Source organism: Coffea arabica, chromosome 4c (assembly GCF_036785885.1).
Source record: "Coffea arabica cultivar ET-39 chromosome 4c, Coffea Arabica ET-39 HiFi, whole genome shotgun sequence".
NCBI lineage: Eukaryota > Viridiplantae > Streptophyta > Magnoliopsida > Gentianales > Rubiaceae > Coffea > Coffea arabica.
The window spans coordinates 234,553-259,508 of record NC_092316.1 but is presented as its reverse complement, the minus strand read 5'-3'; the positions used below and the strand labels follow the sequence as shown (position 1 = coordinate 259,508).

Here is a 24,956-nt window from a genome sequence, read left to right as displayed (position 1 = left end):
CCCACTCCCAAACCCACAAGTGTCGGTGCTGTCACAATGCAAATGCACCAATCAAACCAATGCAAATGCACCAATAACCACGACCGCCTACCTCTTTTTTACTTTACTTACTCGAACTTTTTTGAAGCCCAGTCTTGTTATATGGAGTAACATACGATCCTCTTCTTTCTTCTGCATTCCTCTCTTCTTTTTTTCTTTTTTTTTTTTTTTAGGAAAAAAAACTTACTGCTGCTACTACGGCTACTATAAAATTGTTGTTGTACCTACGCATATATATATATATATATATATATATATACGTATATGAATCTTCATCATCATACTATTACTATATATATCTGTTCGACATTCGGTGGTTGTTAATGAATGTCCAAGTTCATGAATTCTTTATATAGCGGAGTACTTGTACTTGCTAAAGAAAGAAAGCCCACCAAACCAAACCAACGATATCATCAGCAATCAGCAATCAGCAATCAGCAATCAGCAAATCATCAATCGAAATGAGAAATTTTTGCAATTCAAGCGGCGGCCTGAAACACAAACAATTAGCGAAGACGTAGGTAAAATAAATGGTCATTTCTTTCTCTTTATAAGCAAACAAAATCAATAATAATACACTGACTATATATAATAATAATAATAATAATAATAATAGTAGTAGTACTACTGGTCCTAGACACGACAGGACAGGACAGGGCTGACCCAACAACAAAAACAACAAGAATCCCCAAATTCTGCCATATTTCTTCCCACGCAGGCCACCACGCTATCTACTACTACCTCCCTCCCTCCCTCTAGTCTACCACTCCACCTCCTCCTCCTCCTCCTCCTCGAGATACAGTAATAGATATATATAGAGAGAGAGAGAGAGAGATCTGGGCTCTGTCCGAAATGGCGGTGGATCCTCGTCAAGTAGTTGCAGGAGTGCTAACTGTCACCATGTTTGTCATGCTTGGAAACATGATCAAGCGCGACCATTTCGATTCTCTTCAAGTAATTCTTTCTTCTTCTTCTTCTTCTTCTTCTTTTGTGTGTGTGTTTATATATATGTATATATATATATATATATATATACTTCTTGTTCTCTGCTATTCTAACTCACAAGCTTCTACTCCTACTGCTTGATGATAGCTAATTAGATTTGATGATGCCGCTAGCTTCATGGCTCCTAAACGCTCCTCCTTTTCATCCCCACTTCTTCTTCCGCCCCCCATTGCTATGAAAAACCATCAAATCTTGGAATTTTTTTCACCTCATTTTTCCTTCTCTGCGATCTCCTTTCCTGTTTCCCATGCTTCACTGCCTCTACCTCTCTCTTCTTTTACTCTACCTCTCTCGGCTTACTTATCTTTAATCTTCTCTCTCTCTCTCTCCGTTTGTCAGTAACACTGAGAGATTTCGGTGTTTGTAAATCTGAACAATGTGCAGTCCATCTCTCTCTCTCTCTCTCTCTCAAGTTTCAGCATTGATCTACTTAAACTAATGAATCGTTTTGTTACACGTCTCCTTTTCCGCTACTTACTCCTGTTCATTTTTGTTTGTCTTACCTGTTGACTGAAGGTGAATGACTCCGAAATCCCCTCTCTCCACGACAGCACCAAGGCTTCTGAGCAGAGCCTCGTTACTCTTCCTGATGGGGGAGCTGATGCACCTTGGAAGAAGGATGGCTCCACCCTCAAGCCCTGCTGGACTAAGCCTGTTCTGGGTCAGTTTACTTTATTGTAGCCTGCATTCTCGCAAAGTCGATGACCTCAAAGCTTTCGTTTTTCTAGTTTCAGACACTTTTGAGATCTTTGTTGCTACTTCCTGTAGTACATGTTCTTCTGACTTTCTCCCTCCTGTATTATGTCTCTCTGATTCATGAACAGAGGAAGTAGAGCAATCGCAAGGGTTTGTTACATTCTCCTTCACTAATGGCCCTGAATATCATGTCTCGCAGGTAGCCTCTTCTCCTTTGCTTAACTAACCTCAAACTGACGGATTAGCATTTGTAAATTACCCGTACTAACAGCATCTCCCTGCTTCTTTAGTCTATCATTCCGTTCGTTCCGTTGCTTTTCTGGTGCTTGCCAATTTTTGCCCAAGCTTTGCCAGAGAATGCATATGAATTCTATAGCGTTTAGTTATGCTTAGAGCAAATAAGTGAGGATAAACGAACTATCTCTTCTGCCCTGGTCACTTTCTTATCTCTGCTGATGCATGCACGCCCCCCCTCTCATGTTCACAGCATATCCAGATGTCACCTCATGTATAATACGCCCTTCTTGTCACAACGTCATTGTTTAGTGCTTTAATAAGAAGCACGCGCCATGTAATCTCAAATTCACTTATCTTACTAGCAAAAATTGCTTAGAAATCTGGAATATATATTTTTTCGTTTTGCATTTCTTAGAGGCCTTTGACCTTCTCCGATAACATTCAGTTGTTGCTTTGGTGGTTGCATTTATCAGATAACTGACGCAGTAAAGGTGGCAAGGTACCTACGGGCAACTCTTGTCCTCCCAGACATTAGGGGAAGCAAGCCTGGTGATAAATGGTTAGTTCTGTTATAGCATGTTTGTCATCTTTTCACTCCTGCGCAATATAAAACTAAGCCAGTGGTTCTGCTAGTGCCTAGTAGAAATGCAATTAGAATGGCTTGGTAACAAGGTTGAACTCTCTGCCACCCTTTCACTCTGGTATTTTCTTTCTTGTCTTACTTGGTAATTTTCTTTTCTGTTTGATTGTATATTGGGGGTGTTGCATTTATTTCTCTTCAATAAGCAAAAGTTCCCCATACGGATTAGCATGAGTTATGTGTAATTTGAATGAACAAAACATTTATTGAATTCTCACTGGCAAAAACAGCTAAACCAGTCGATGACTGACAAGTTTCTCATCTGAATGAATCAGAATTGAATTTCTCTTGTAGTTTTGCTTCTTCTCTCGCTCTTTGCAAGTCTCTTATACTGACTTTGGTTTTCCATTTTGTCGTGCTGAAGATGCTTGGGAATGCCTATGGCTCTTACTGTGGGCATGGATGTTAGAAATTCTCTCGAGGAAATGTTAGTTTGAAGTCTGAAGATGACTGCAAAACCCAGTGTTATATTTTGAATCAGTTCTAATTGACTTGTGCATTATTCTAATTGACTCGTGCATTATTTAACCTTCAATTTTATTTTCAGAGTTAATTAATATGAACGATATATATCTTCAGTTGGATTGGGAAATTATATTTTATTGGTAATATTCGTAAAATGTTGAACTTTTCTCTGTTGTAGTCAGCAACAATGATGTAAACTGCAATAAGTTATGCTGCTTCCTTCAGGAACTTTGAAGAAATATATGATGTTGAGAAGTTGGTCAAGAGCTTGGATGGGGTGCTGAAAATAGCAACGCATCAACCCTCCGAAATATCAACACGAAACCTTGCCGTGGTGAAGGTCCCCAATCTAGTTACTGAGGAATTTATAGCAGAAAACATTGAACCGGTTTTCAGAACCAAGGGAAACATAAGGCTAGCTACGTACTTCCCCTCAGTCAATATGAGGAAGACTGAAGAAACCAGCAAAATTGATTCGGTTGCATGCATGGCAATGTTTGGATCTCTAAATCTGCAGCCTGCAGTGCGTGAAGTAGTTGACTCGATGATTGAACGCCTAAGGACTCTGAGCCGGAAGACAAGTGGACGGTTCATTGCAGTAGACTTGAGGGTTGATATACTAGAGAAAAAGGGGTGTCAAGGAAGTGGTACCTCTAGATCGAAGAGCTGTTATGGTCCTCGAGAGGTAGCATTATTTTTGAGAAAGATTGGGTTCGACAAAGATACTACACTATATCTTACTCAATCCAGATGGGACAGCAGCCTTGATGCTCTGAAGGATTTCTTCCCAAAAACTTACACAAAGGTTCTTCCCTTCCATCTAACTGATATTGTCAGTTCAAAGATCATTTTGGGAAATAATCCTTATAATCAGTAATGCTGGTCTATCATACTCCATCAGACCCCTCTTGCTCTTCAGAACAAGACACTTGAGTACTAATTTGTATGTATAGTTATTCTGACTGAATTTTTTATGAATGCTTTGTTTTCCCCTGCAGGAAGGCATAATGCCTGCAGATAAAAAGGAAAAGTTCCTTGACTCCGAGGCTTCAGAACTCGAGAAGGTTATTGACTTCTACATTTCCACTGAAAGTGATGTATTTGTACCAGCCATCTCCGGCCTGTTCTATGCCAATGTGGCTGGTCAGAGAATTGCTTCTGGCAGGACTCGGATACTTGTTCCGGCAAAAATTCCTGGTTCCTCTGCCTCTTCTGCGGATTTTATGTCCCATTACGTCACAAAAAGGAACCACTTTGCTTATTCGTGTTTCTGCTAGCCCTCAATTAAGAAGATGAATAGAGATTTCGGGTGCCACGGAGGTTTCTTCTGAACGCGTGTGCTTTTGGTGATTGAAATTTTCTTTGCAAGCAGCAGACCAACAAGTTGGATTTAGAATGTATACTTTCGGAAGATACACATTATATGGTATTAAATAGTCAGTGCTGTGTATTTGTGTTGCGAGGTCATTTGGCATCTGCGACTGCAGGACATTTTGAAACCAAATTTGTGTAGAATACATGTGCAAAAACCATTTTGATAAGAATTGGTTCGCTGCAGATGAACTAGTATGTAGTACGTTTTCTGACGCCTGCTAAAATATGTAAATGGATCTTCCTTCTCCTTCTGGTAAATTCGTGGGTTCTACAGGGGGGAAAAGGTTCGAATGGAAGGACATCAAAAGGCGAGTCAACTATTTCTTGAAAAGGACACTTGTCATTGACACTATAAAGTATGTATGACGTTGTTACAACCGGAGTCACCTCTGAGCCCGCAGCCGCACGGTGCTTATGCATGTTTTATGTTTCTTTCTATAAAATCCATTTGTATATCTGTACTGTACATGCGAGGGTACAACAACAACAACAACATGATGCATGCATGAGATGATGACAAGATGGGGTATGGTGGTTGGCAGTAGTATGTATTGCAACCAAAAAGTCGTCGTCTCCATGCAGCAGCAGCGGCTTTGGAACCGTATCAGCAAATGGACGCACTTATTTCTCTTACTTCGTTCAACCGCAGAGATGACAGGCTAAGCCTTACGAGCAGCTACCAGTCGCTGATATGGCTTTGACAAAATTTTTGCCAGGGGAGTCTCCGGAACAGGGATCAATTTTCCAATAATAGCAAGGGGCCAGCTGTTTTAAAAGAAAGCATTAAAGAGTCTGTCAGGGAAAATTTCTGAAAAGAAGCGAAGCAGTGTGATGCTTCAAGGCCTTCGGCTTTGGCCTCATGTGAAGTGCATAATAAAAATGCCCATATTTCGTCCTCGTACGCTTGCACTTTCTAGAGTGTAAAAACGCAAAAAGATGCCAGGCACGTATACCAACCTGAAGAGACCAATGGCAATTGAAACCAACCACAGTTTCCAATCGAGTCTGACAGTCGAAGCGAACTTCCCAAGGAACTCAATGATGATTATCTGCACACGAACAAAACAGTCACTTCAACGACAAGAACTGCAAAAGAGATTAACAACACCACCGATGTCCGTAACGAAATGTGCCCGCTCACCTGAAGTACTAAAGTAGTTCCTACAATCCCCGTGAAGAGGTGGTTTTTCGTCACACCAGTAAACACATTGAACTCCTCTGGCTTTCGAGCGTTGAACTCATTGCATATCTGTAATTGAAACTGCTAGTTAGAATTCCATGCTTTGCAAACATTTGTAACTTGATTTGAAAGGGCAAAGAAAGCCAATGATGGTGATGGACACAGGTGTAGTTTACCTGTCTACTGTTTTCTGATTTAATCCAATAACAAGACTGCCATATACCATATACCAGGATTTCTAAACGATCATACCAAATTGTTTATCCACTCAGCTGAGGATGGCAGAGACACTTACTTGGCAGAGGACAAATGCATTGAATATCAGAGTATTCTTGACCATGTTGGCATGTCCTGTGTCGTCATGCTTCAAGTTGAGAATACTCTTTCCGCAGAAGTGAAGAATAAGGAGGACTCCAACTTGATAGAACGCCTGGAATGCCATATAAAAAAAAAAAAATGAAAAAATTGTCAAAATGGACAAGGTAATTAGCTGCTATTCCTGTTTCAACAACAAGGCAAGTGACCTGTATGCTCAAGTTCCTCCACATGATATTTGTCACCAAAGGTTCCCTGTAGATATTTCAATGAAAAGAGAGAAGTTCACGCAGTCAGTGTTACCCACATTCACAAATTATGGACCGCCTTAATTCATAAGCTATTTTTGAACCAAAAGCATAACATATCATACTCAAGTAAAGGGGAAAAAAAGTTTCAACCTTCGACCAACAGGAGTTCTGTGCATAAGATGATCGGTTGGTGGCTCAGTGGCCAAGGCCAATGCTCCTAGAGTATCCATGATGAGGTTAACCCACAGAAGCTGCATCAAAGAAGAAAGTGTGTATTATGACATGCTGAGAAATAACTCGTTAATAAATGAAAATTACAGGACCATAGTCTTGTATCTATGTAGATTAAGAATCCAAGCACCAAAATAAAAAAACATGAATTTTTACTGTATTTGATTCAAAAGCAAAACATTTCCATTTTTTCTTCTTTCCTTTCAAAAAAGACAGGATATAATGTATATGATTTCATGTGAAACATTCAACAGGAAAGACATTATAGCATCTAGATATGTCTACTGTATGCATCTCATGGAGACAAGACAATAACATAAATGTCATATACTCATGTCCCAATAGTACGGGCAGACCTGCACTGTATTCAGAGGAACATCGCCAGAAGATACAGCTGCCACAACATTAATGACAAGTGCTGCAACATTAACAGTGAGCTGGAACTGGATAAATTTCTGAATATTTGCATATACAGAACGACCCCAGCGAACAACCTGCAAGAGAAAAATGGAAGCAGAATGACAATGAGTCTCTTATAAGCCCTAATATACAACCATAAACAAGTTGAAGGAAAATATTACTTGCACATGATAAATGTAAAAATTCTCAGCTAGGAGATTAGTAGGTTTGACCAAGGGGGAGCTTAAGTTTCAGCTCCTTAGGAGCTCTGAGATCATTTGTCAGTCACACTAAATTTTGGTCCACTTCACGGGATCCTCACCTTTCTGAAGCCTTGTTATCGGCTTAATAATGCAATAACTTCTTTCACGAGCTTTTTTTTTTTTAGTAAAATTGAGATAGCTTTTATTAAGATCAGAAAAGAGAGATTACACACAGAGGATCAAACCTCAGCTTTACACGTATACATTTCACAAACTTAGATAAACCATGAAAGCAAAACATTCCTTAGAAAGTGTAAACATGGAGAACTGACATAAGTTTGCACTTATTCCGACTATTGCTTTCACGAATATATTGGTTATGAACTTGTTAAGCAGAGAAAGGAACTTCACCATGTACCAACTTCTTTTGCCAAAAAACATGAATATTTGTCAGAAATTAACCTGCAATATAGCTTAGGAAATGGGAATGTCCTAAACTTGACCATTTTTTATCACTGTCGATGGAAGTCCATTGGTAACCATGACATTCGAAGTTGAGAAATAACATGAAGAATTCTGTTGTATAGCGAGAGGTCAGGAGGAAGAATGGATATCAATACAATAGAAGATCCACTACATAATGACTTTCTTATCCAATTATTAACTTTTCTAGAGTTATAAAATTTCTTTTATAACAAAAATTGAGCCTTGTTCATCACTCTTCAGCTGCCTTGCTCTCAAGCTTTATAAGTTAAGACAACAGAATTGACATTTACTTTACTTTTTCTATGCATATAGACAGTGAGAGAACAATAATTTCCGCATGAACAGGTCAAGCATTCAACATCATCAATAAAATCTGTGAAAACTCAACATATTTCTCCTTTGGTCCATCACAATTAATGTAACATGCTTGGAGCAAAAATATGAGCAGCAAATCGACTTACAACATCCCCAATATGCATAAAGCAGACGCAGACGCAGACCACAAACACAAATCTTGAAGGATAAATTTGTTCTTTTCTTCAGATAATGAAAATCAATTTCTGGTGCTAACCTTCACAACAGAAGCAAAATTATCATCCAAGATAATGATGTCAGAGCTTTCTTTTGCAACTTCAGTTCCTTGGATGCCCATGGCTAGACCTATATCAGCCTAGATCATAGGCAGGAAAAAATGTCTTAATCAGTTAAAAGCATTATACTGAATAATAAAGAAAGTGAGGACAGAGGAAAAATAACATATGGATGACTATAAAGAACAAAATGATGATAAAAGCAACAGCAATTAGGTGCAAAAAAGGGCTTAATTTAACAGAATTTTCTAGATGATTTTTAGAACAATATTGTTTTTAGGGAATTCAACTAGGAAGTTTTTTGGCACTTTCACATACTTAATCTACCACAACAATAAACCAACCATGTTAAGTGTGAAACTTAAGTTTCAAAATGTTCTTATCCTTGTCGGATTTCAAGCATATGTTAAAAAAGTGACAAATTAAATGATCAGCTTCTCTTGCACTGAAATCCAACACTCTGAAAATCATAAGACGAGGTAAAGATATCTGACTACGAAGAAGAGGTTGGATCATCCCCTGTTCATGTACTAGGAGCTCTAAAAGATGACCCTTTGAACAAAAGGCCAACATGAAATGCACATCTATGACACCAAGCTGCCAATGTCAAGTCCCAGAACACCAGTGAGATTTGGAGAAACACAGAGGACTAACAAACCTCATGAAGTGCAGGAGCATCATTCGTTCCATCTCCCGTAACAGCAACAACTTCCCCTTGTTTACGTAGAGTTTGCACGAGTAAAAGCTTGTCACTTGGAGAAGACCTTCCCATGACCTAAAACAAAGATCACCTGTTAGCCTGTGACAGCTTCCATATTTGTATGATGACAATGGGGCAGAAATAGTACTACAGTAATTTCGCGTTTAATACTCACTGATATAGCTTTTGCTATTTGTCCTCTCTCCATATCAGACATCTCCCTGAACGTTCTCCCTTCAATGATTTTAGGCTCAATGGCATCTGCATCTGAAGTAAGGATTCCACACTCCAATGCAATTGCCTTAGCTGTTTGAAGGTTGTCTCCGGTAACCATTCGCACCTAAAGTTTAACAAACACCCAGATTTAGTAGAGTTAGTCATCACATCTCTAATCAACTCTGACCAAGTACAATAGGTGGAGAAAAAGAAGAGCAAGGAAATTTTTTTTTTTGGGTAGTAAACATGAGTCAAAGGCTTTTAGACAATGAACATTTGGCAAAAGGTTTCCCTTAGATAACTAACACATAAACCTATGAAAAATCATGTCCAAAATTTCAAAAGCAATAAAAGAAATGTGAAAATTTTCTGATTTGACATCACCTTAGACCTTTCTTATGTATCCAAACAGGTAGTATACTGTAATGATTATGCTAATATTTAAATGACATTAGTCCATTAATAAACTAATTGTGCAACAAAAATAACAAAAGGAACTAGTTTGTATTTTACCTTTGATAGAATTGAAATGGCTTCTGAGTCTATGATAAGTCTTTATGAGATAAAGAAGAAGTGAAACACTTATGAAGCAAACTATAAGCTAGGTAGATGTTAGATCGTTGTAAACTTGAGGCTTCAACAAAGAGTTCAGTGCCGCCAACATGCCTCATAGTAACCAACACAAAAAAAAAAAGACAACTTGTAAAGTGTTTAAAAATTGTCTGAGGATCACTGTGCCAATGTCCAAGCATGACTGAACCTATTCCCACAAAAAAAAAAAAGGAAAAAAACACAGGCACACAAACACACATACACAAAGGGAAAGTTAATGTTTTATTTTCATTGCTATTTAGTGACAAGAAAATACATCAGAGTGCACCCTCCACTTAATTTCATATATAAAGGAAAAATTTTCAAACAAAAGAAAAATTACCTTAACACCAGCATCCGTGCAAAGTTTCACAGCATCCTTGACACCAGGCCGACAAGGATCCTGTGCAGAGATTTAATACTCAGCCCTGTGGCTACTAATTTAACAAATCAATAATTGATGATAAAAATAATGAAGGATTAAATAACACACACACATGTAAATATACTTTTTGAAAGGAAAAGACCTTGAGAGAGCAGCTCCTAATTACTCTGTTTTATCCTTGGCTACAATAAAATATGTAACCATGTAAATGACATGCAGCATGATAGCCTTTCATAATGTGTACCTTTATACCAACAATAGCAAGCAGAATGAGCTCATCTTCAGGTAAAACCCATCCTGCAAGCTGTTCTTCATCTGTAGGAACCTTCTCTACTTCACATTTTCTATATGCAATTGCAACACATCTCAAGCTTTTTGCTGCCATAGTTTCTATTGCACTCTTGAAGAATTCCTGTCAGGGATATACTCTTTCAGCAAGCAGCATTGTCCTTACATATTAGACCTTTCCTTATATTTTTCACAATCATCACAGTTTTTGGAAATAAGGAAAACAATGGTTGGATAATTTTTCACAACAGGCCTTGGAATTAACAGAATCTTCTTAGTGCTTTTTTCTTTTTGAAATTGATTGCAGACTTGTTTATGTTAGCTAACAAAATCAAGTTTATCTGACCTTATCCTGGTCAATGGACTGCAAGCGGCCATTTATGTCAAGGTACTCAGTACACGAGTCTAGAATTATTTCGGCTGCTCCCTTCCAGTGTATGTGGACTTCAGAGTTACTCTGATGAACAATAGTGAGGAAAATCCTTGTCAAATAACAATTAACTAAAATGTCGCACCACATTATAAAAACGACCATGACAATGACCATCAGTAGATCTAATGAACCAGATGATCTGGCAATCGTAAATAATTATTAGAACTGCTCCTACTAGATTGCATACAGCATCCTTTTTTGTCAAAAGAATCTCATAATTAGAAGGTCTAAACAAGCATCCACATTGGAAGAAAAAATTATAATTTGCAGCAATTCAGTTCCCTCAACAAAGATATGATGATCAGAAGTGTCCATATTATGTCCCTTAGTTGCTTGTCATGAATGAATTCCTTTTTATAACTGACCAGAGAGACAGAGCAAAAATTGATATAGAACTTCGAAGGCATAGATTGCACAAATGGTGATTGTAAGTTGACTTTCCTAAGAAAAGTCACCACAAAGTTCCATGTGAGTGGAAAGCCGGCAACATGTACAACAACTGGAGTAGAATGTCCACATGGAAGGCACAATTTTGATCAGAAAATAAGAAGTTCAGGGAAATGATATAGCATAATACAGCTTCAACTTTTCTAACCAATATAATGAGTTATCAGTTGGAAAGCAATAACAGGATGGTCAGAAACCAACTTCAAAGACTAAGTTGGCTTAAAAAGAGTTAACACAGAGAAACAAAATAAAAGGGCCTTAAATCAGTCTCTTTGGGATGTCAGGTCCTTCCCAAATTTTGAACAATCGTTTGACTCTGTTTGCTTGTAACTGATGAACCGTGAAAGACTAATATTCATATTATCTCAAAACCGATGCTAACAAACAAAAGAAAACAAAATAGAATTACCTTTCCACGTACTGCAACACCTCCACGTTTTTTTGTAGAATTAAATGGTGAAACATGGAGAACTATAGACTCCGATCTCACAACATCAAACTTCATCCCCAGCTGCAACCAGGATAAATGGAACAACTAACGAACTTCAGGATCTATATCCCATCATATAATACCTAAGATAATACACCAGTAAAAACTACCTTGACAGCCCATGAAAGAATAGCCTTTTCTGTGGGAGAACCAGAAACCTCTACTCCACCATCCTGTAAATGTAAGAAATGCAAAGACAATCATTATACATGAGAAACATATAAAACTTCAATGAATTATGGAAAATGAGGCAAAAACTCTGTTTTCCATGGGAAGAAGAAAACAAAAGATTCCCAATTGATTTCGTTATTGTCAAAGTACCGTAGTTAAGAGAAGGTTATCGAGAAATGGATAATCATGTGCCACCTGAATGGCAAAACACTATTTAACTTAAAACTTTATTTTGCAATGGCTCTCGGTATCATTTTTCTCTACTTGCTAAATGAATATCTCTCATCAAAATATTAATCTTAGGAAGAGGCTCCACACTCCCTTTAAACTTCATAAGCTGACCTGCCTACAGCTGCCACCTTCGCAAATAAGAATGGAAGTATCTGTACCTTAGAGAGAAACACACTTCCTGCACTATTCTGTGATATGCCTTCATCTAGAAGAGATGAAACAACTGCATGAAGCTTCGATCCATCTTCGGGTGGATCCATCTTGTTTTTCCCAACATACGCCTCAACTACCGTCATCTGCAGTATGCAAAATTCTATTACTTTATCACAACGAGTAAACAGATGCCTAAAGGTCTTGATCATAGCAAAAGCATGAACCAAAAACTGTGTGAAAAAGGCAACCTGATTCAGCGTTAATGTTCCAGTTTTATCGCTGCAGATGGTCGTTGCAGAGCCCATAGTTTCACAAGCAGAAAGCCTGCGCACCTGCAGACTAGTTGCTGTCAACAGTTCTATACTGAAGTAAGATTGGAGGTGGTAGAAGTGCACCAGGTTTTCATGTAAAAAAAGGTTGTAAAGAAACATACCAAGGCCTTATCAGCCATCATTTTCTTCATTGAATAAGCTAAGCTGTTAGCATTTCAAAGATCATAATCAATGACATTATAGTGCATAAGGGCTTTTCAGAGATGAACATTTTGTAAAAGTGCCTTGCATATTTTATAATACTTACGTCAAGGTAACTGCCAATGGTAGCCCTTCAGGAACAGCAACAACCACAATTGTGACCTACATGTAACTTCAAGAGTGAGCGCAAAAAAATAGGTACAAATGTAGACGTGTAGAAAACAGCACTTACTGCAGCAGTGATTATTTTTATGACTCCATCAACTGTTTCACCAATGCTAGTCTTTCCTCGGACAAATTGAGTAGTTCCATCAAGATTTCTTGAATGCCCAGTGAAAAATCTGGAGAAGGTTCAATCAAGGTGGTTTAGCAGAATGTCCATGGGACCTATTCAAGCAAGGCACATTTGAAGCATGCAAGAAAAGATCATAATTGAGTTCCTAGACATCATGATTCCAGTTGCCTTGAGTTTTGTGTTTGAAAAATATTATCTTGTGTCAGAAGTACAATCTATTTAGCTCAAGTCAAACTTTCACTTATTCTGGTTCACCAGCTGGTAACTTTTTGCCATTATGTAAATGACTTGGTTCATGGTTTCCTCAAAGGTTTTTTGGAGTGAAGAAGAGGAATTGGACAACAGAAATGCTTGAGTACCATCATTAGTGCCCGAGCAATCAATCGGTCAGCCCCGAATTTCATTAAACAATAAACTCTTAAGCCAGCAAAGGTTTTCCTAAAAGAGAATCTTAAAATGTCAAGATTTACCACCTTGGCAAAATTCACATGCTTCTTCAATTGAAACCATAGAAGCATGTACTTGAGCCCTCTAACAAGTCAAAGCATGTGCAGAATTTGCAAACCTACTCATACTCTCCCATATCACAGGTCCAGTTTTTCTTTTTAAATTTAGTTTATAGAATGCTATTCCCATAAGACTGACAGGATTGAACTCACCTAGTCAGGAGAACAAGAAGTACCAACAGTGCCACAGTGAGCCCAACTATGCCAATAAATGTTGCAACCCCATTCAAGCGCACCTGTCACATGATATTGCCAACTGAATATATCAGCGATCACTTTATGCATGGTTTGAAGAAAAGAAGCAACATGTCGAACAAGAACCTGTAAGGGGGTTTCTTCCCCAGTATCCTCTGAAATGCTTGCCATCAACAATCCCCATTCAGTGTTGATTCCCACACTAGTTACCTAACATATTCCAATAATTGGCAAAACTTCATAGTTAGAGTTCAAGAGAGAGTGTATCGCCATTGTTTTAGTCTAATCTGACCCACTATCAAATAGTGTTCCTAAGACAAGATATAATGGTTTAGATTGTTTGTTAAGTAAGCCACTAAGGGAAACTTCTCCAACATTTTTTGATGAGGTATTTAATGGGAATCTTCAGGTATGTCTGGAAATCTGCAGCTACATATATTTGGACATGCACAGAAAAGATAACTTATCAAGTATAACAATCTCCATAGGCATGGAAAATTCAAGGACTTACATTACTTCAATAACTTCCAGCGGAAGGGATCAGATAAATAGGGAAGCTGGTCAAAGATGATTTGTTTTCTTTTCTTTCTTTTTTTTTTTGGTAAACTAACATAATGAAACACATTAAGACATCAAATGCATAGAAAAGCGCATGCAAATTTTCAAAAGCTCAAGCATCTATAAACCCTAACTGATTACCAGCAGCATCATAAACATACTCCATATCGCTCCAAGAAGATAAATCCAGCATCTATAATCTAACATACTCAACTGCAAAAAAGGATGTTACATTACCAGCATTGTTCCAGCACCATCTGCTACCTTACAACCGGCCATCAAGAATGGAGATTTTTGGTCTTTGTGCATCTACAAAGCAATGTAATTCTTTAGGAGACCAACTTTGCAAAATATGTTACACAAGAAGATTTAGCCAGCTTACAATCTTGCTTTCCCCTGTCATGCTAGATTCATCGATGGCAAGAGAATGACCAACAATTAAAATACCATCAGCAGCGACCTAATAGAAGAAAACAAGAAATGATCAATGACCCCAAAGTGTTACGTCAAAGAAATAATTACTCATATTCACACCACGCTACCTGATCACCAATTTTGAGAGGTACAACATCACCAACAACAATATCATATATAGATATCTTTTCTCTTCTACCACCCCTAATAACCTACAGAAATATTCATCATCAGTGAGGTCAAATATTATCTTTTTCATCATAACAAAAGCAAATTTAGAAAGATAAGGACTCTTAACAGTATGAATGCACTTGCCTCTACTTTTATATTCCTCTTTTCCTCATTTAAACTTTGAAACTGGAGAGACTGTCGGTAATCACTAGTTGCTGGGATGAAAATGAGAAAGCAAACGAAAAGATTCATGTGAGGAAAGAATATGGAAGTATGAGTTGTCACAAGAAGATTCTCTGTAAGTGCGAGATACCAAGTTCTTTACCACATAATCCTTTATTATCACTCTACACCATTAAAATTCAAACTTAAAGTCGATACTTATACAGTATGAATAAAAAGTTTCAACAAGACACAAACTGTACTAAAACTTATATGTTTGTGTGTCGGTGTGAGTGGATAGATCCATTACCTGTTACAAAAATAACAAGAAGAACGGCAAAAGTAATGCTTCCCCCATCATACCACCCTTCTTGTATGCCCTGCAACAATGAAAACTTAAATCAGGATGCTAATACCTAAATTTGCAATATTTACATTTCTATGCCATCTCTAGGATAATTTTTAAAGAAAGCTTATCCAACCAAGCCTGGGGATGAACATTATCACAGTCACCTCTGTTTTTATTCCGAGCGCCAATGATGCTATGGCAGCTATAATTAATATAATGAGGGTTAAATCTTGCCAAGCCTCCCAAAGGAACCTCTAAAAAAAAAAATTCAGAAAGCAAAAGACCACAATTAGAGATTAGAGGTCAGTGGCCAAGAGATTGATCAGAATTATAAAACCACTAATTAAAATCACTAAATTATTACCAAGAAACTCCGTCCTTTTTTCACAGGATATGTATTTGATCCAAAGGCATTCCTTCGGCTTAGGAGTTCATCGGCATCACCCCCAATTCCTGTATCCAGATTTGTTTTCAGCATCTCTGCTATCCCTTTGACCTAAGGAAATTGTAAGCACTGTTATAAGCAATGAGCAAAATTATGAAAAACAAACTCCAGACCAGAGTGGAAAAGACTTGAGAGTGACTTGCCTCTCCATATTGTTGTAGAGCAGAAGTATTCTGGTCCCTAGATATTGATGCCAGTTGTTCAAGTCCAATCCCATAATCACCATTTGCACATGGAGGAGCAACAGTGGCGCCTAAGACTAAGTGAACGACAAAAGCAATATCAAAATAAGAAGATAATACAAAATTTATCTTCTTTGCAACAAAATAGAGCGACAGAGAGTTTTAGATTATATTCATCTGTTATAAACACCACCACAGAAGATTGCTTGTTTGCATAAATTTAAAGCACGAGTATGCGCCACAGGACACTATAACATGACATCGTAAAATTGGTAGTGGGATAGCAAGAGGCAACTTTGGATGTCCTTGTTACAAGTTCAATCTCTAAACCTCTGATTCCATGCATATGTTAATTTGGCTAAGAGTCCTTCATATCTTGTGATTTAGTTGCGAAACTTGTCAGATCAAGTAGGATAATCAACAGTGCTCATGGTGAATGCATCTTGAGTTGTGAGAATATAGATGGTTCCTTATTCATAGGCTTTGTTAGTGCAGATCAAGAAATCAAATTTTGAGTTCAATGTAGCTCCAAATGTTTCTTTATTTCATTGCAAAAAGAATGCCATGGTCTATAGTAGCAATTGCAGGAGTGAGCAGGGCAACCTAACCATGTAGAGTTGACAGAAGCAGCAAGACTGAAGCCGCTTCTTATTCTTAATGCCCAGAATTTTATACTATCATTGAAGCACTTTATCCAAATTCTGAATCCATTACATGCATTTTTGTGTAGTGCAAGTGCAAATGCAAGTGTTGCAGTAGCTCACAAGGTGACAAGTGCATTTAATTAGAGAACCATTTTCTTTTTTCCTTTTTTGATTGGAAAATCAAGAGTTTGATGAAAACTAAAGGGACAATGAGTATAGAAGAATAGCCTCTGGTAGAGGTAATATTACCAATTGCTCGCTGGCCAGCCAATTTGAAGAGCAATGCAGCCTAAAAGACAATAGATAGGTGAAAATCAGCAGATTTTATATAACAAAGTTTAATCGGGAAGCATTTCTTTTTGTCCTTTTTTTTTTTTTTAAAGTAAATTATTATGGGCATTACTCTTATGACTTGAGCATGTGCTCTGATCCTCCTCCTCCTTTGTTCCTTCTCTTCTTCTTTTTTCAAATCCAACGTATAGCGGAATCGGCGTGAAGCATTGAGCACAAGTGATGCTTGCTGCAAAACAACAAGAAAATCAATTCAAAATAAAATCAGAGGAGAAGAGCATTATCTAAATGATCTGCTAGCCAGCTTGATTACGGGAAAGAGGAAAAAAAATTCGGGTTATCATTTTTCAAATTGAAGCTGATCATGACACAAAGCATGGAGTTAAAAAAAGAGAGAAAAAAAAGGGGGTGTAACACCGTATTAATAAAGCTTAAGATGTAAGATTGAGGAGAAAGAGAATGTAGGTTCATTTGGCATGAGGCAGAGAACCAGTTTGATATGCAAATTACTATGGACACATTTCGTGCAACCGAAACACACTGACATGCCAAATAGCAACCTGCTTTCTTTCTTTTCTCTTATTTTTATTATGTTTTTTTTTTTTTTTAATTTTCAGAAACCAAAAGAAGCGGAATGAATAATGGTTGCATCCTGAGAGTAGTTGAATGCGAGCGAAATGAATAATGGTTGCAACTGATGTTTTGAACATAAACCGTTGTTGAATGCGAATTTTGGATAGAGTTATCATTGGACAAGCAATATGATGTGAAATGCTAGGTGATTTGGCAGATTGATCAAAAGTGGAAAACTATGCAATTCAATATTACCATCACAAATCAATAGATAGGGAAAAAGTTAAACGGCGAATTATAGAGAGAGAATATGGCATTACAAAGCAAGTGTGAGAATCAGAAAGAGAGAAAGAGGTGAGGTCGTGAAATGACAGATATACAAGAAATGCAGGAAAACAAGAGGTGAGGTCGTCAAAGAGAAGAAGTGGAGATGTATAGCCCAAAATGAGGTCATCATTAGCATGAGCGATGAGATGGAAAATAGGCGTGTAAAGAATAACAATAACGTGAAAAGAGAAGGTACCCTCCAGCGTTTGAGGGACTCGAGGGATGCGGTCTTGGTATTGGCAATGTCGAAGGGATCAGAGAAGGCGTCGTCGTCGTCGTCGTCGTCGTCGTCGTGATGATGATTATCGTGGGAGGGAAGCCATGATCCGGAACTAGGAGGCTGTGCAACAACATGAATGCCGGCCTCGACATCAAGTTCATGTTGTTGTGGAACATTCAACATTTTATTATTCTTCAAGGGAGGGGAGAAGGTGGTGGGAGATGGTGGTGCATTGACATTGTTGTTGTTTGCAGTCGTCATAATAATAATAAAGGAGGAGGGGAAAGGAATGAGGGAGAGTGGTTTTGGGGCGGCCGCTTCTTGAACAGAGGACAAGGAGGAGCCACCACCAGCGCCACCCTGGTTTTATAATATCAGAATTTAAACTGCCAGAATTGTGGCTTATTGCTATTTACTTGAGATGGAAAATCATGGTAGGGGGAAAGAGTGAATGAATGACGGAGATGAGAGAGAGGGGGGGTGTGTCCTTGGTTGCAGGGCAAATGGAAAATGTGCAGACAGATGTAGTGCAAAATGCGAAGCAAATTGCTGTTCCTTTTTTTAACTAACTAACTAACTAATGATATAACGAGAGACTCCTTTTCCTTTTCCTCTCTGAGCTGAGAAATGAGGAGAACAACGTACTAAACATGCAAGGTGTCGTGATTGTGGTCATACGATATGATATGACTTAGGAGACGAGACTCCCACAAATTTGTTTTCTTAATTAGGCTTATTAATAACTGCTCTACTACTAATATTATTGATTGATTGATTGGTTGGTTGGTTGGTTGGTTGGTATTTAGTCCCATTTTAAATCATTATTGACTAGTAAGTACTAAGCATGTTTGTTTATGTTTTACATGGCATGATGGGTCGCTCGCAATGAAACAGCTACTCCATATTTATTCATTCGTTCATAAATAGTAAAAGTCAATAAATAACCAGCGGATGCCCCGAATGATGCGGTGGGGGGGTGTGGTGCAGCTTTACTATATTATACGTACTAAGTTCACCAATTCCGGTCATCTTCGTCTTCTCCCCACCACCACCACCACCACCACCGTCACTAACGTACTCGTGTCTCTCATTCATGGAAACAAATACGTACCACTACTACTCTACGTAATAACGGCGGAATGGAGTTTCTAAACATGACGGGACAAACACACTACTGCTCTCGTTTTTAATTGAGGCTCCTTTTTTCAATTATCTAATAATTATTCTAAATAATAAATAATAATATTTCAAATGATTTCCTTTCCAAACACACTGTACTACTACATTCAGCTCATCTGATGAGCAATAATAATAATATCCGCATAACCTAATAGCTTAAAGAGTGCCTGTAACGATAACATTTGTATAATCTAATAGTCTCCTAAAGAGATTATGTAAGGAGCTAATAGGTATACAGATAGATTTGATTGGACCAAAGGAGTGTTTTGACATAATCCTTAAATTTTTTCCCCCAATCTAGAGCCTGAAGAGCTTGGTGGCCACGGAGCTCGCCTAAACATTTGTATAATCTAATCCACTCTAAAATATTTTTTAGAGAGGATGAGAGGGAGGGAGCGGGGAGGCATCTGCGCGTGATGGTTAGCTGATGAGCTGTATGCAGGAGTAAATAATAGAGCGATCAAATTCTCTAATTGACACCGTGACACGGCGAGAGTCACGGCGCAAAGTTACCACCGCCACTACTCACTCCATTTTCATCTCTGGCAATGCGCACTCACGGGTACACACGCCTTATTAGCTCCTCTCCTGCCTGAACCACCAAATCCCAAACGACGACCGTGACATAATTATGCAATGCAACAATAATGATTAATATCCACAGCTGCTTGTATTTGTTCATCATCCATAGTGATATATTTAATAACCTCAATGATCATAGAAGCGGTGTGGCATACAGAATTGCTTTCTCTATGAAGAAGATGTGGGTGGTGGTGGTGGTGCCTATGATATACCTCGGTTTTTTTCAAAACAACAACAACAAAAAAAAAAAAAAAAAAAAAACTCCAAAATTCCCGCTTTTAGGCAGGGTCTCAAAAAACTCTACCATCACCGAGTCACGCAGATGGGCCAATTGGATTGTGAGCCTCAATGTCTACGTGCTTTATGCCAGGGACAATTTCCTGTATTTCCTTTTCAAGCCGATCAACTTCACTGCCCAGCGCCGTCACCACTTCCTCACCTGCCAAACAACACGCTAAAAAAGCTGCAATTCATCAAATAGGAATGATAGGTGGATCCCTTCCTCCTTTGCTAATTCATATTTCCCTCTTCGGAAGCCGCCAAGGTATGGCGATCAAGAAAACCTCACATTTTTAATCAATTATGCATACCATAGTTTGACATGATCTTCAGTAATGCCGCGTCATCCTCCTGCTCTGCAGCCCCTCTGAACTGTTTTAACCATGAGAACGGAATAAATTGGCATTATTAGCAAGACATTGACTGAAGGAGAACAGCATACAATTTGCAACAACACAAACCTTTCACACCCACTGATGAGAAAACCAAAGCAAGAAAGATCGAGGAGCTAGGAGGTGCATGATTAACTTGAATATATAGAGGAGGGGAGATCAAGGAAGCATACATGCTACTTCAATTAAACTCTACTCCTACATAATTGCCAAGATACCTGTTTAGCCCAGTCTTCACGTCCTGCTCTATCCAAATAATTTTGCACCAGCACCACGCCATTGAAATCTACAGCCAGGCGGTGCACAGTTACATAAAAGGTAGGAACAACAAATTAATTGCATGTTTGTGTCCATGAGAGAAAAGAACAAGAGTCGGTAACAAACGCATGCTGTTACCTATTTCAGCCTTAAACCTAAAAAATCCAGGCCCAATAACCTCGCTTTTGCAATCATAGACGGCATCTACCACCTGTGGCAATCACCGTATCATAAGCAGATACTATACAGTCTCTAAAGTGTGAGGTAAAGCATACCGGATCATTTTTCAAGAACTGCAGAACTCTTTCCATGTCATTGTTATCAATTGCTCTACCAATCAGTGCATGCCGGTTCCGCTGAATCAGAAATATAGCCACCTGCATAGTATACACACGATATGATGAACTTGACCTTTTCACAAACAGTACACTACGTAATTAGTCCACTACACATGGAGAATAAAGAAACACAACTATCATTCTTGGCTTTTTCAATTTTTTTTTCCTTCAAGCTTCAAAAAAGAACCTTAAGTAAATGTAATGTAGTGGATTAAATAAAGCCAAGTGATTTAGGGTTCTTGCTCCTCATCTTAGAATGAGAGCTCAAATTCTCACTCTCCCACTACCCTTTCCTCTTCATCCTTCCCACCCCTCCTCTTCTTAAAATGCTCCGATGAAGGCTTTACGCTTTATGTGGTGGATCGACTACTTCATCAGGATCAAACATAGCACTTCATACAATTTATCTCCTGAAATAAGCACCTCTAACTATTTTAAAAGATAGCCCCACCTACTCCCTCAAAACACTGTAGCAGTTGGGGGCATCGTAATCATGTTAAAGAACAGCCAAAGAACACGCCATCTAGCACAAGGTATGCAGATACAGATAAGCCCATTTGTTGGATGTGCAATGACATAACATAGCATTAACACCTATTTGCACACAATTCTCCTCCTATCATCAGACTTCAGTGGCGCAGCAGGTGTTGCGCAAGTTTTCAGTTAAACCATTACTATATAGATTTGAGCCCAAGGATCATTTGAAAGGAAACTATTTGCACATAGCATACCATCCCGAGAAGATTTCCTACTATAATTGAGCCGATGGGATCATAAACCGGATTTCCAGTAGTATTTACTGCCACCAATGATGCAGCAGCAATGGCAAGGCCTGTAACTGCAGCACCATCCTGCATGCCAGCGACAAAACCTACTTGATCATCACCCAAAACACTAAAAGGAGCGCTACAGCTTCTACAATTCATGACTAAAGAGCCTATCACCTCTGTCATGACTGCAACTGCTGTTGGATCATGACCACGCCAGATATAGTCCCTCACTTTCATTCCTTCAGCAGCTGCACCTTTCCTGACAGCACTTATGGCCACAAGAAGTGATGCACCTAAATGAATTTAAAGTCACTTCTAAGAAGCAAAAATCAAAAGGGAAAATGAAAACTTATTATTTAATTTTACCTTCGATAAGAAATGATCCACCAATCACTAATGCTGCATACTCAATATGTACAGGGGACTTGACAAGAATAGGAAACTATAGTCAATAAACTCCAGAACATGTGAAGATAAGAGATCATATTCAGGGTGTATTAACATTGAAGATTCCTCAACTTAAATCCTGACTAGTAATTACCTGAGAAGTCCACAAGTTTTGAATTCCATGAACAATAGTGGCACCAGAACCAAGACAGAAGATACCAACCGCGGAGATTAAAGACCAAACAAACCTTTCCTTGGAATAACCATACCTGAGATGACATATATTGAGCCAAGTTCAGAATTTTTTTGTCTTTTTTGCCTTTTGGCAAAATCCGTAAACTCTAAAACATTCAAAAACTATTGCTGGCAATGTGCTAATTCCATAATACAAATAAAACCAACTTCAAAAGTCAAATAAACAAATAAGCCATTAATTTCTTCATGACTTCAACCAAGAAACTTGTTTGTCTACTCGCTCTATTGTGTAACACCTAATTACATGAAATCAAGGGTACAACACTCAAAGTGCTTGACATTGATTGTTAGTACAGAAAAAAATTGACCGAAATGCAGAGTCTATTGGATATTTGACTGCATGGTCCAAAATGGAAAAGTCGCTATACTGTTATGAAATCAGGCAATACACACAAATAGGGATTTCTTTAGAACAATGGCATGAGGGAACTCACGGGTGGATTGCATCTGGGGCACGCTTTGAACTACTCAGACCATATGCCAGAAGCGCCTACAAGGTCAACATGAAGTAAGATTCGACATTCATTTTGGATCGGGTAACAAAGCAAAACAACTCATCCATGAACGAGGAAGAGGGATTTTTGTTGGCGAAGGGGGGAGGGGAAAAAGGAGTTTGGTACGTAATTACCTGATTTAAGAAGTCAGCAATAGAGTGTACAACTTCAGCCAGCATGACATGGCTTGAGGTAGCAAACCAGACGCCAAACTTGAGAGAAAAGACAAGAAAGTTGCACCATAATGCTGTGGTGACTGCTCGCTGGCTAAAAAGAGAAGTCTCAGAAAGGCAAAGAGAGAAAATAGACCAAAAGATCATCGGGTGGAAAAAAGGGAACTTAAAAGGGCAACAATAGCTAGAAGGTAGTACTAGTAATTTGTTGTTCTGAAAAAGCAGGAAACTAATGAGGTAAAGATAATGCCACAGTCAAGAATGTGCAAAGAGCATAAGCAAAAACTAAAAAAATGTTAGCAAGCAGTAAGTACTAAAACGCAGCTAATGGCTAGAAACTCCGAAAGTGGCAAGTCAGGGAAACTCGGTTGTTCAGAAATATTTCGAGCAACGAGTGGGAAGGTATAGAGATGGGGAATGATGGAGGAGTAGGGAGCCCTGAGAATACCCGTGATCATCCACTTCAATCTTTATTCTTTTAGGTCTGGTAAAGAAACCTGTACACACCAGTTTTTGATATCAAGAAACAAATACTAGACGAAACTGAGCAACAAAGGTTTGATTTTTATTGGGAAAGTGAAAAAGTTCAAAAAAGAAAAGAAAAGTAACAAGAGGAACATATGGGTTGTGGGCTCACCGCGGCTGAAGGTGAAGGAAGGATGGGGAATGGGATTAGAAGGGAAAGAAATTGAACTGGTGAATGACGAGGGAAGGAATCTGGGCGATGAAGAAGAAGAAATTTGCCTAAAAAGACTCCGAGGGTTGGTGGTGAAATAGCGGACTTGACGACTTGCATATAGGAGCTGCTGCTGCCGCGGCCGCTGCCGCCGTGGAGGAGGAGGAGAAGCATGTTTATGGTGGGAATGATCAGCTCTTGGAAACTTGGTGTTGCTGTTGGAGCAAAAATGATGGTGCGGACGTGGCTGGGTGGTGTGGAGAGGAGATTTGTCTGCTTCCAGCGAAGAGCGAAATGCTGATACAAAAATGTCCGGTAGGAGTGGGCGGTAGGGTTTAGAAGTGAAGGGTTGATTGCGGCGGTGGCAAAGGCGAGAGAGAAAATGGGAGGAGGAAGAGGTTCGCATTTCACTTGTCAAATCTCAAAACAACTAAAATCTTTGGAATCAGATCAAAAGTGGAGACTGGAGAGTGGAGAGGAGGGCCGTTTGTGGTTGCCCTCGAGTGCTGCTGCATATGCATACGAGTAGAACTATGACTACAAATTCCTCTGCTCTGCTAATTCAATGCAAATTACTACTCGAACATGTTTGTCTCTGTGGCGGGTAGGTGATGTTGTGGAATTTTGGAGGTGATTCCCTTCGATCCATCCCACAAATGCTTGAAAATGTTAGATTTTGATCAAGTAGTTGCGGTCGTTCTCCATGACGACGGCGCTGAAGAGTGAAAAGGAGGAGGACGTAGGCTCCGTATTCGTTCGCATTCTTCAACTCGCAAATTGATCTAAGCCAGAGACCTTTTAAAGGGAAGGGAGCCCACGGCCACTCTGGCCGCCCCCACTGAGAAGAGTCCAGTCCCGTTGCCAACTGCATTTTTGCCTTGTCTGTGCGTGCTGTTCCCTTTGGTTTCTTTCTTTCTTTCTTCTTAACCAAATAAAAAGTGAAAAAAGAGGAGGCTTCTGGAAAATCTTGCCGAGGATGATCAAACGTAAAACCAGATCACTGATTCTTTACTTCCTTCGCAGGTGTCTACAATGCCTTCCAAATACTGCTATGCACTTTCTCATTTCATTTGTGTGCTTAGATAGATGTATAAAAACCCTTTCAACTTCATTTTACGGGTGTTACAACTTCTTTACATTTCTGACTCCGTC

At 38.8% G+C, this 24,956-nt stretch overlaps 3 protein-coding genes across 5 annotated transcripts; 1 reads left to right on the top strand and 2 right to left on the bottom strand.

Annotated features, from left to right (window-relative positions):
• Positions 1–739: 739 nt before the first annotated feature.
• LOC113739569 (protein MANNAN SYNTHESIS-RELATED 2) lies at positions 740–4,714 on the top strand. The gene is made up of 6 exons (XM_027266820.2): positions 740–993; positions 1,561–1,705; positions 1,869–1,939; positions 2,451–2,536; positions 3,308–3,887; positions 4,081–4,714. The coding sequence occupies exons 1-6, from the start codon at positions 892–894 to the stop codon at positions 4,357–4,359; spliced, it is 1,263 nt and encodes a 420-aa protein (XP_027122621.1). The 5' UTR covers positions 740–891; the 3' UTR covers positions 4,360–4,714.
• Positions 4,715–4,776: 62 nt separating this feature from the next.
• LOC113739568 (calcium-transporting ATPase 9, plasma membrane-type-like) lies at positions 4,777–18,746 on the bottom strand. Its single transcript, XM_027266819.2, has 33 exons — positions 17,998–18,746; positions 17,014–17,130; positions 16,860–16,899; positions 15,928–16,043; positions 15,704–15,835; positions 15,504–15,593; positions 15,301–15,370; positions 14,973–15,043; positions 14,786–14,869; positions 14,626–14,703; positions 14,481–14,552; positions 13,812–13,895; positions 13,644–13,726; positions 12,922–13,030; positions 12,796–12,851; positions 12,650–12,692; positions 12,465–12,548; positions 12,222–12,359; positions 11,772–11,834; positions 11,581–11,682; positions 10,638–10,748; positions 10,248–10,415; positions 9,962–10,021; positions 8,987–9,151; positions 8,770–8,886; positions 8,093–8,191; positions 6,790–6,927; positions 6,353–6,453; positions 6,161–6,206; positions 5,932–6,066; positions 5,598–5,705; positions 5,414–5,505; positions 4,777–5,221 (listed from the first exon to the last, which is right to left on the bottom strand). The coding sequence occupies exons 1-33, from the start codon at positions 18,280–18,282 to the stop codon at positions 5,116–5,118; spliced, it is 3,363 nt and encodes a 1,120-aa protein (XP_027122620.1). The 5' UTR covers positions 18,283–18,746; the 3' UTR covers positions 4,777–5,115.
• A 1,099-nt stretch (positions 18,747–19,845) lies between these two features.
• On the bottom strand, positions 19,846–24,951 carry LOC113739571 (metal tolerance protein C4). Of its 3 annotated transcripts, none has more exons than XM_027266823.2 (13): positions 23,766–24,951; positions 23,577–23,625; positions 23,090–23,222; positions 22,896–22,951; positions 22,361–22,475; positions 22,186–22,243; positions 21,994–22,112; positions 21,781–21,900; positions 20,987–21,088; positions 20,850–20,922; positions 20,672–20,739; positions 20,373–20,433; positions 19,846–20,221 (listed from the first exon to the last, which is right to left on the bottom strand). In XM_027266823.2, exons 1-13 carry the CDS (start codon positions 24,208–24,210, stop codon positions 20,097–20,099), a joined length of 1,524 nt encoding a protein of 507 aa, XP_027122624.1. In that variant the 5' UTR covers positions 24,211–24,951; the 3' UTR covers positions 19,846–20,096. The 3 variants fall into 3 exon arrangements, with proteins under 3 accessions (XP_027122624.1, XP_027122625.1, XP_071901249.1); XM_027266824.2 differs by having other exon boundaries at positions 23,090–23,218; positions 23,766–23,845; XM_072045148.1 differs by having other exon boundaries at positions 23,090–23,218; positions 23,577–23,909.
• Between the last annotated feature and the right edge of the window lie 5 nt (positions 24,952–24,956).

What these genes read in the sequence shown, in the direction of transcription:
- LOC113739568 (XM_027266819.2), bottom strand. Translation starts at nt 18,282, where the DNA reads ATGACGACTGCAAACAACAACAATGTCAATGCACCACCATCTCCCACC. An exon ending in AGTCCATTGACCAGGATAAG is followed by an intron (nt 10,416 to 10,637) that starts GTCAGATAAACT and finishes TATCCCTGACAG; the next exon opens with GAATTCTTCAAGAGTGCAAT. An exon ending in GCACGGATGCTGGTGTTAAG is followed by an intron (nt 9,152 to 9,961) that starts GTAATTTTTCTT and finishes GTTAAACTTTAG; the next exon opens with GTGCGAATGGTTACCGGAGA.
- LOC113739569 (XM_027266820.2), top strand. Translation starts at nt 892, where the DNA reads ATGGCGGTGGATCCTCGTCAAGTAGTTGCAGGAGTGCTAACTGTCACC. An exon ending in CTGAATATCATGTCTCGCAG is followed by an intron (nt 1,940 to 2,450) that starts GTAGCCTCTTCT and finishes TGCATTTATCAG; the next exon opens with ATAACTGACGCAGTAAAGGT. An exon ending in TCCCAAAAACTTACACAAAG is followed by an intron (nt 3,888 to 4,080) that starts GTTCTTCCCTTC and finishes TTTCCCCTGCAG; the next exon opens with GAAGGCATAATGCCTGCAGA.
- LOC113739571 (XM_027266823.2), bottom strand. Translation starts at nt 24,210, where the DNA reads ATGCGAACCTCTTCCTCCTCCCATTTTCTCTCTCGCCTTTGCCACCGC. An exon ending in AAAACTTGTGGACTTCTCAG is followed by an intron (nt 22,244 to 22,360) that starts GTAATTACTAGT and finishes ATTCTTGTCAAG; the next exon opens with TCCCCTGTACATATTGAGTA. An exon ending in TGGATCATTTCTTATCGAAG is followed by an intron (nt 22,113 to 22,185) that starts GTAAAATTAAAT and finishes AAATTCATTTAG; the next exon opens with GTGCATCACTTCTTGTGGCC.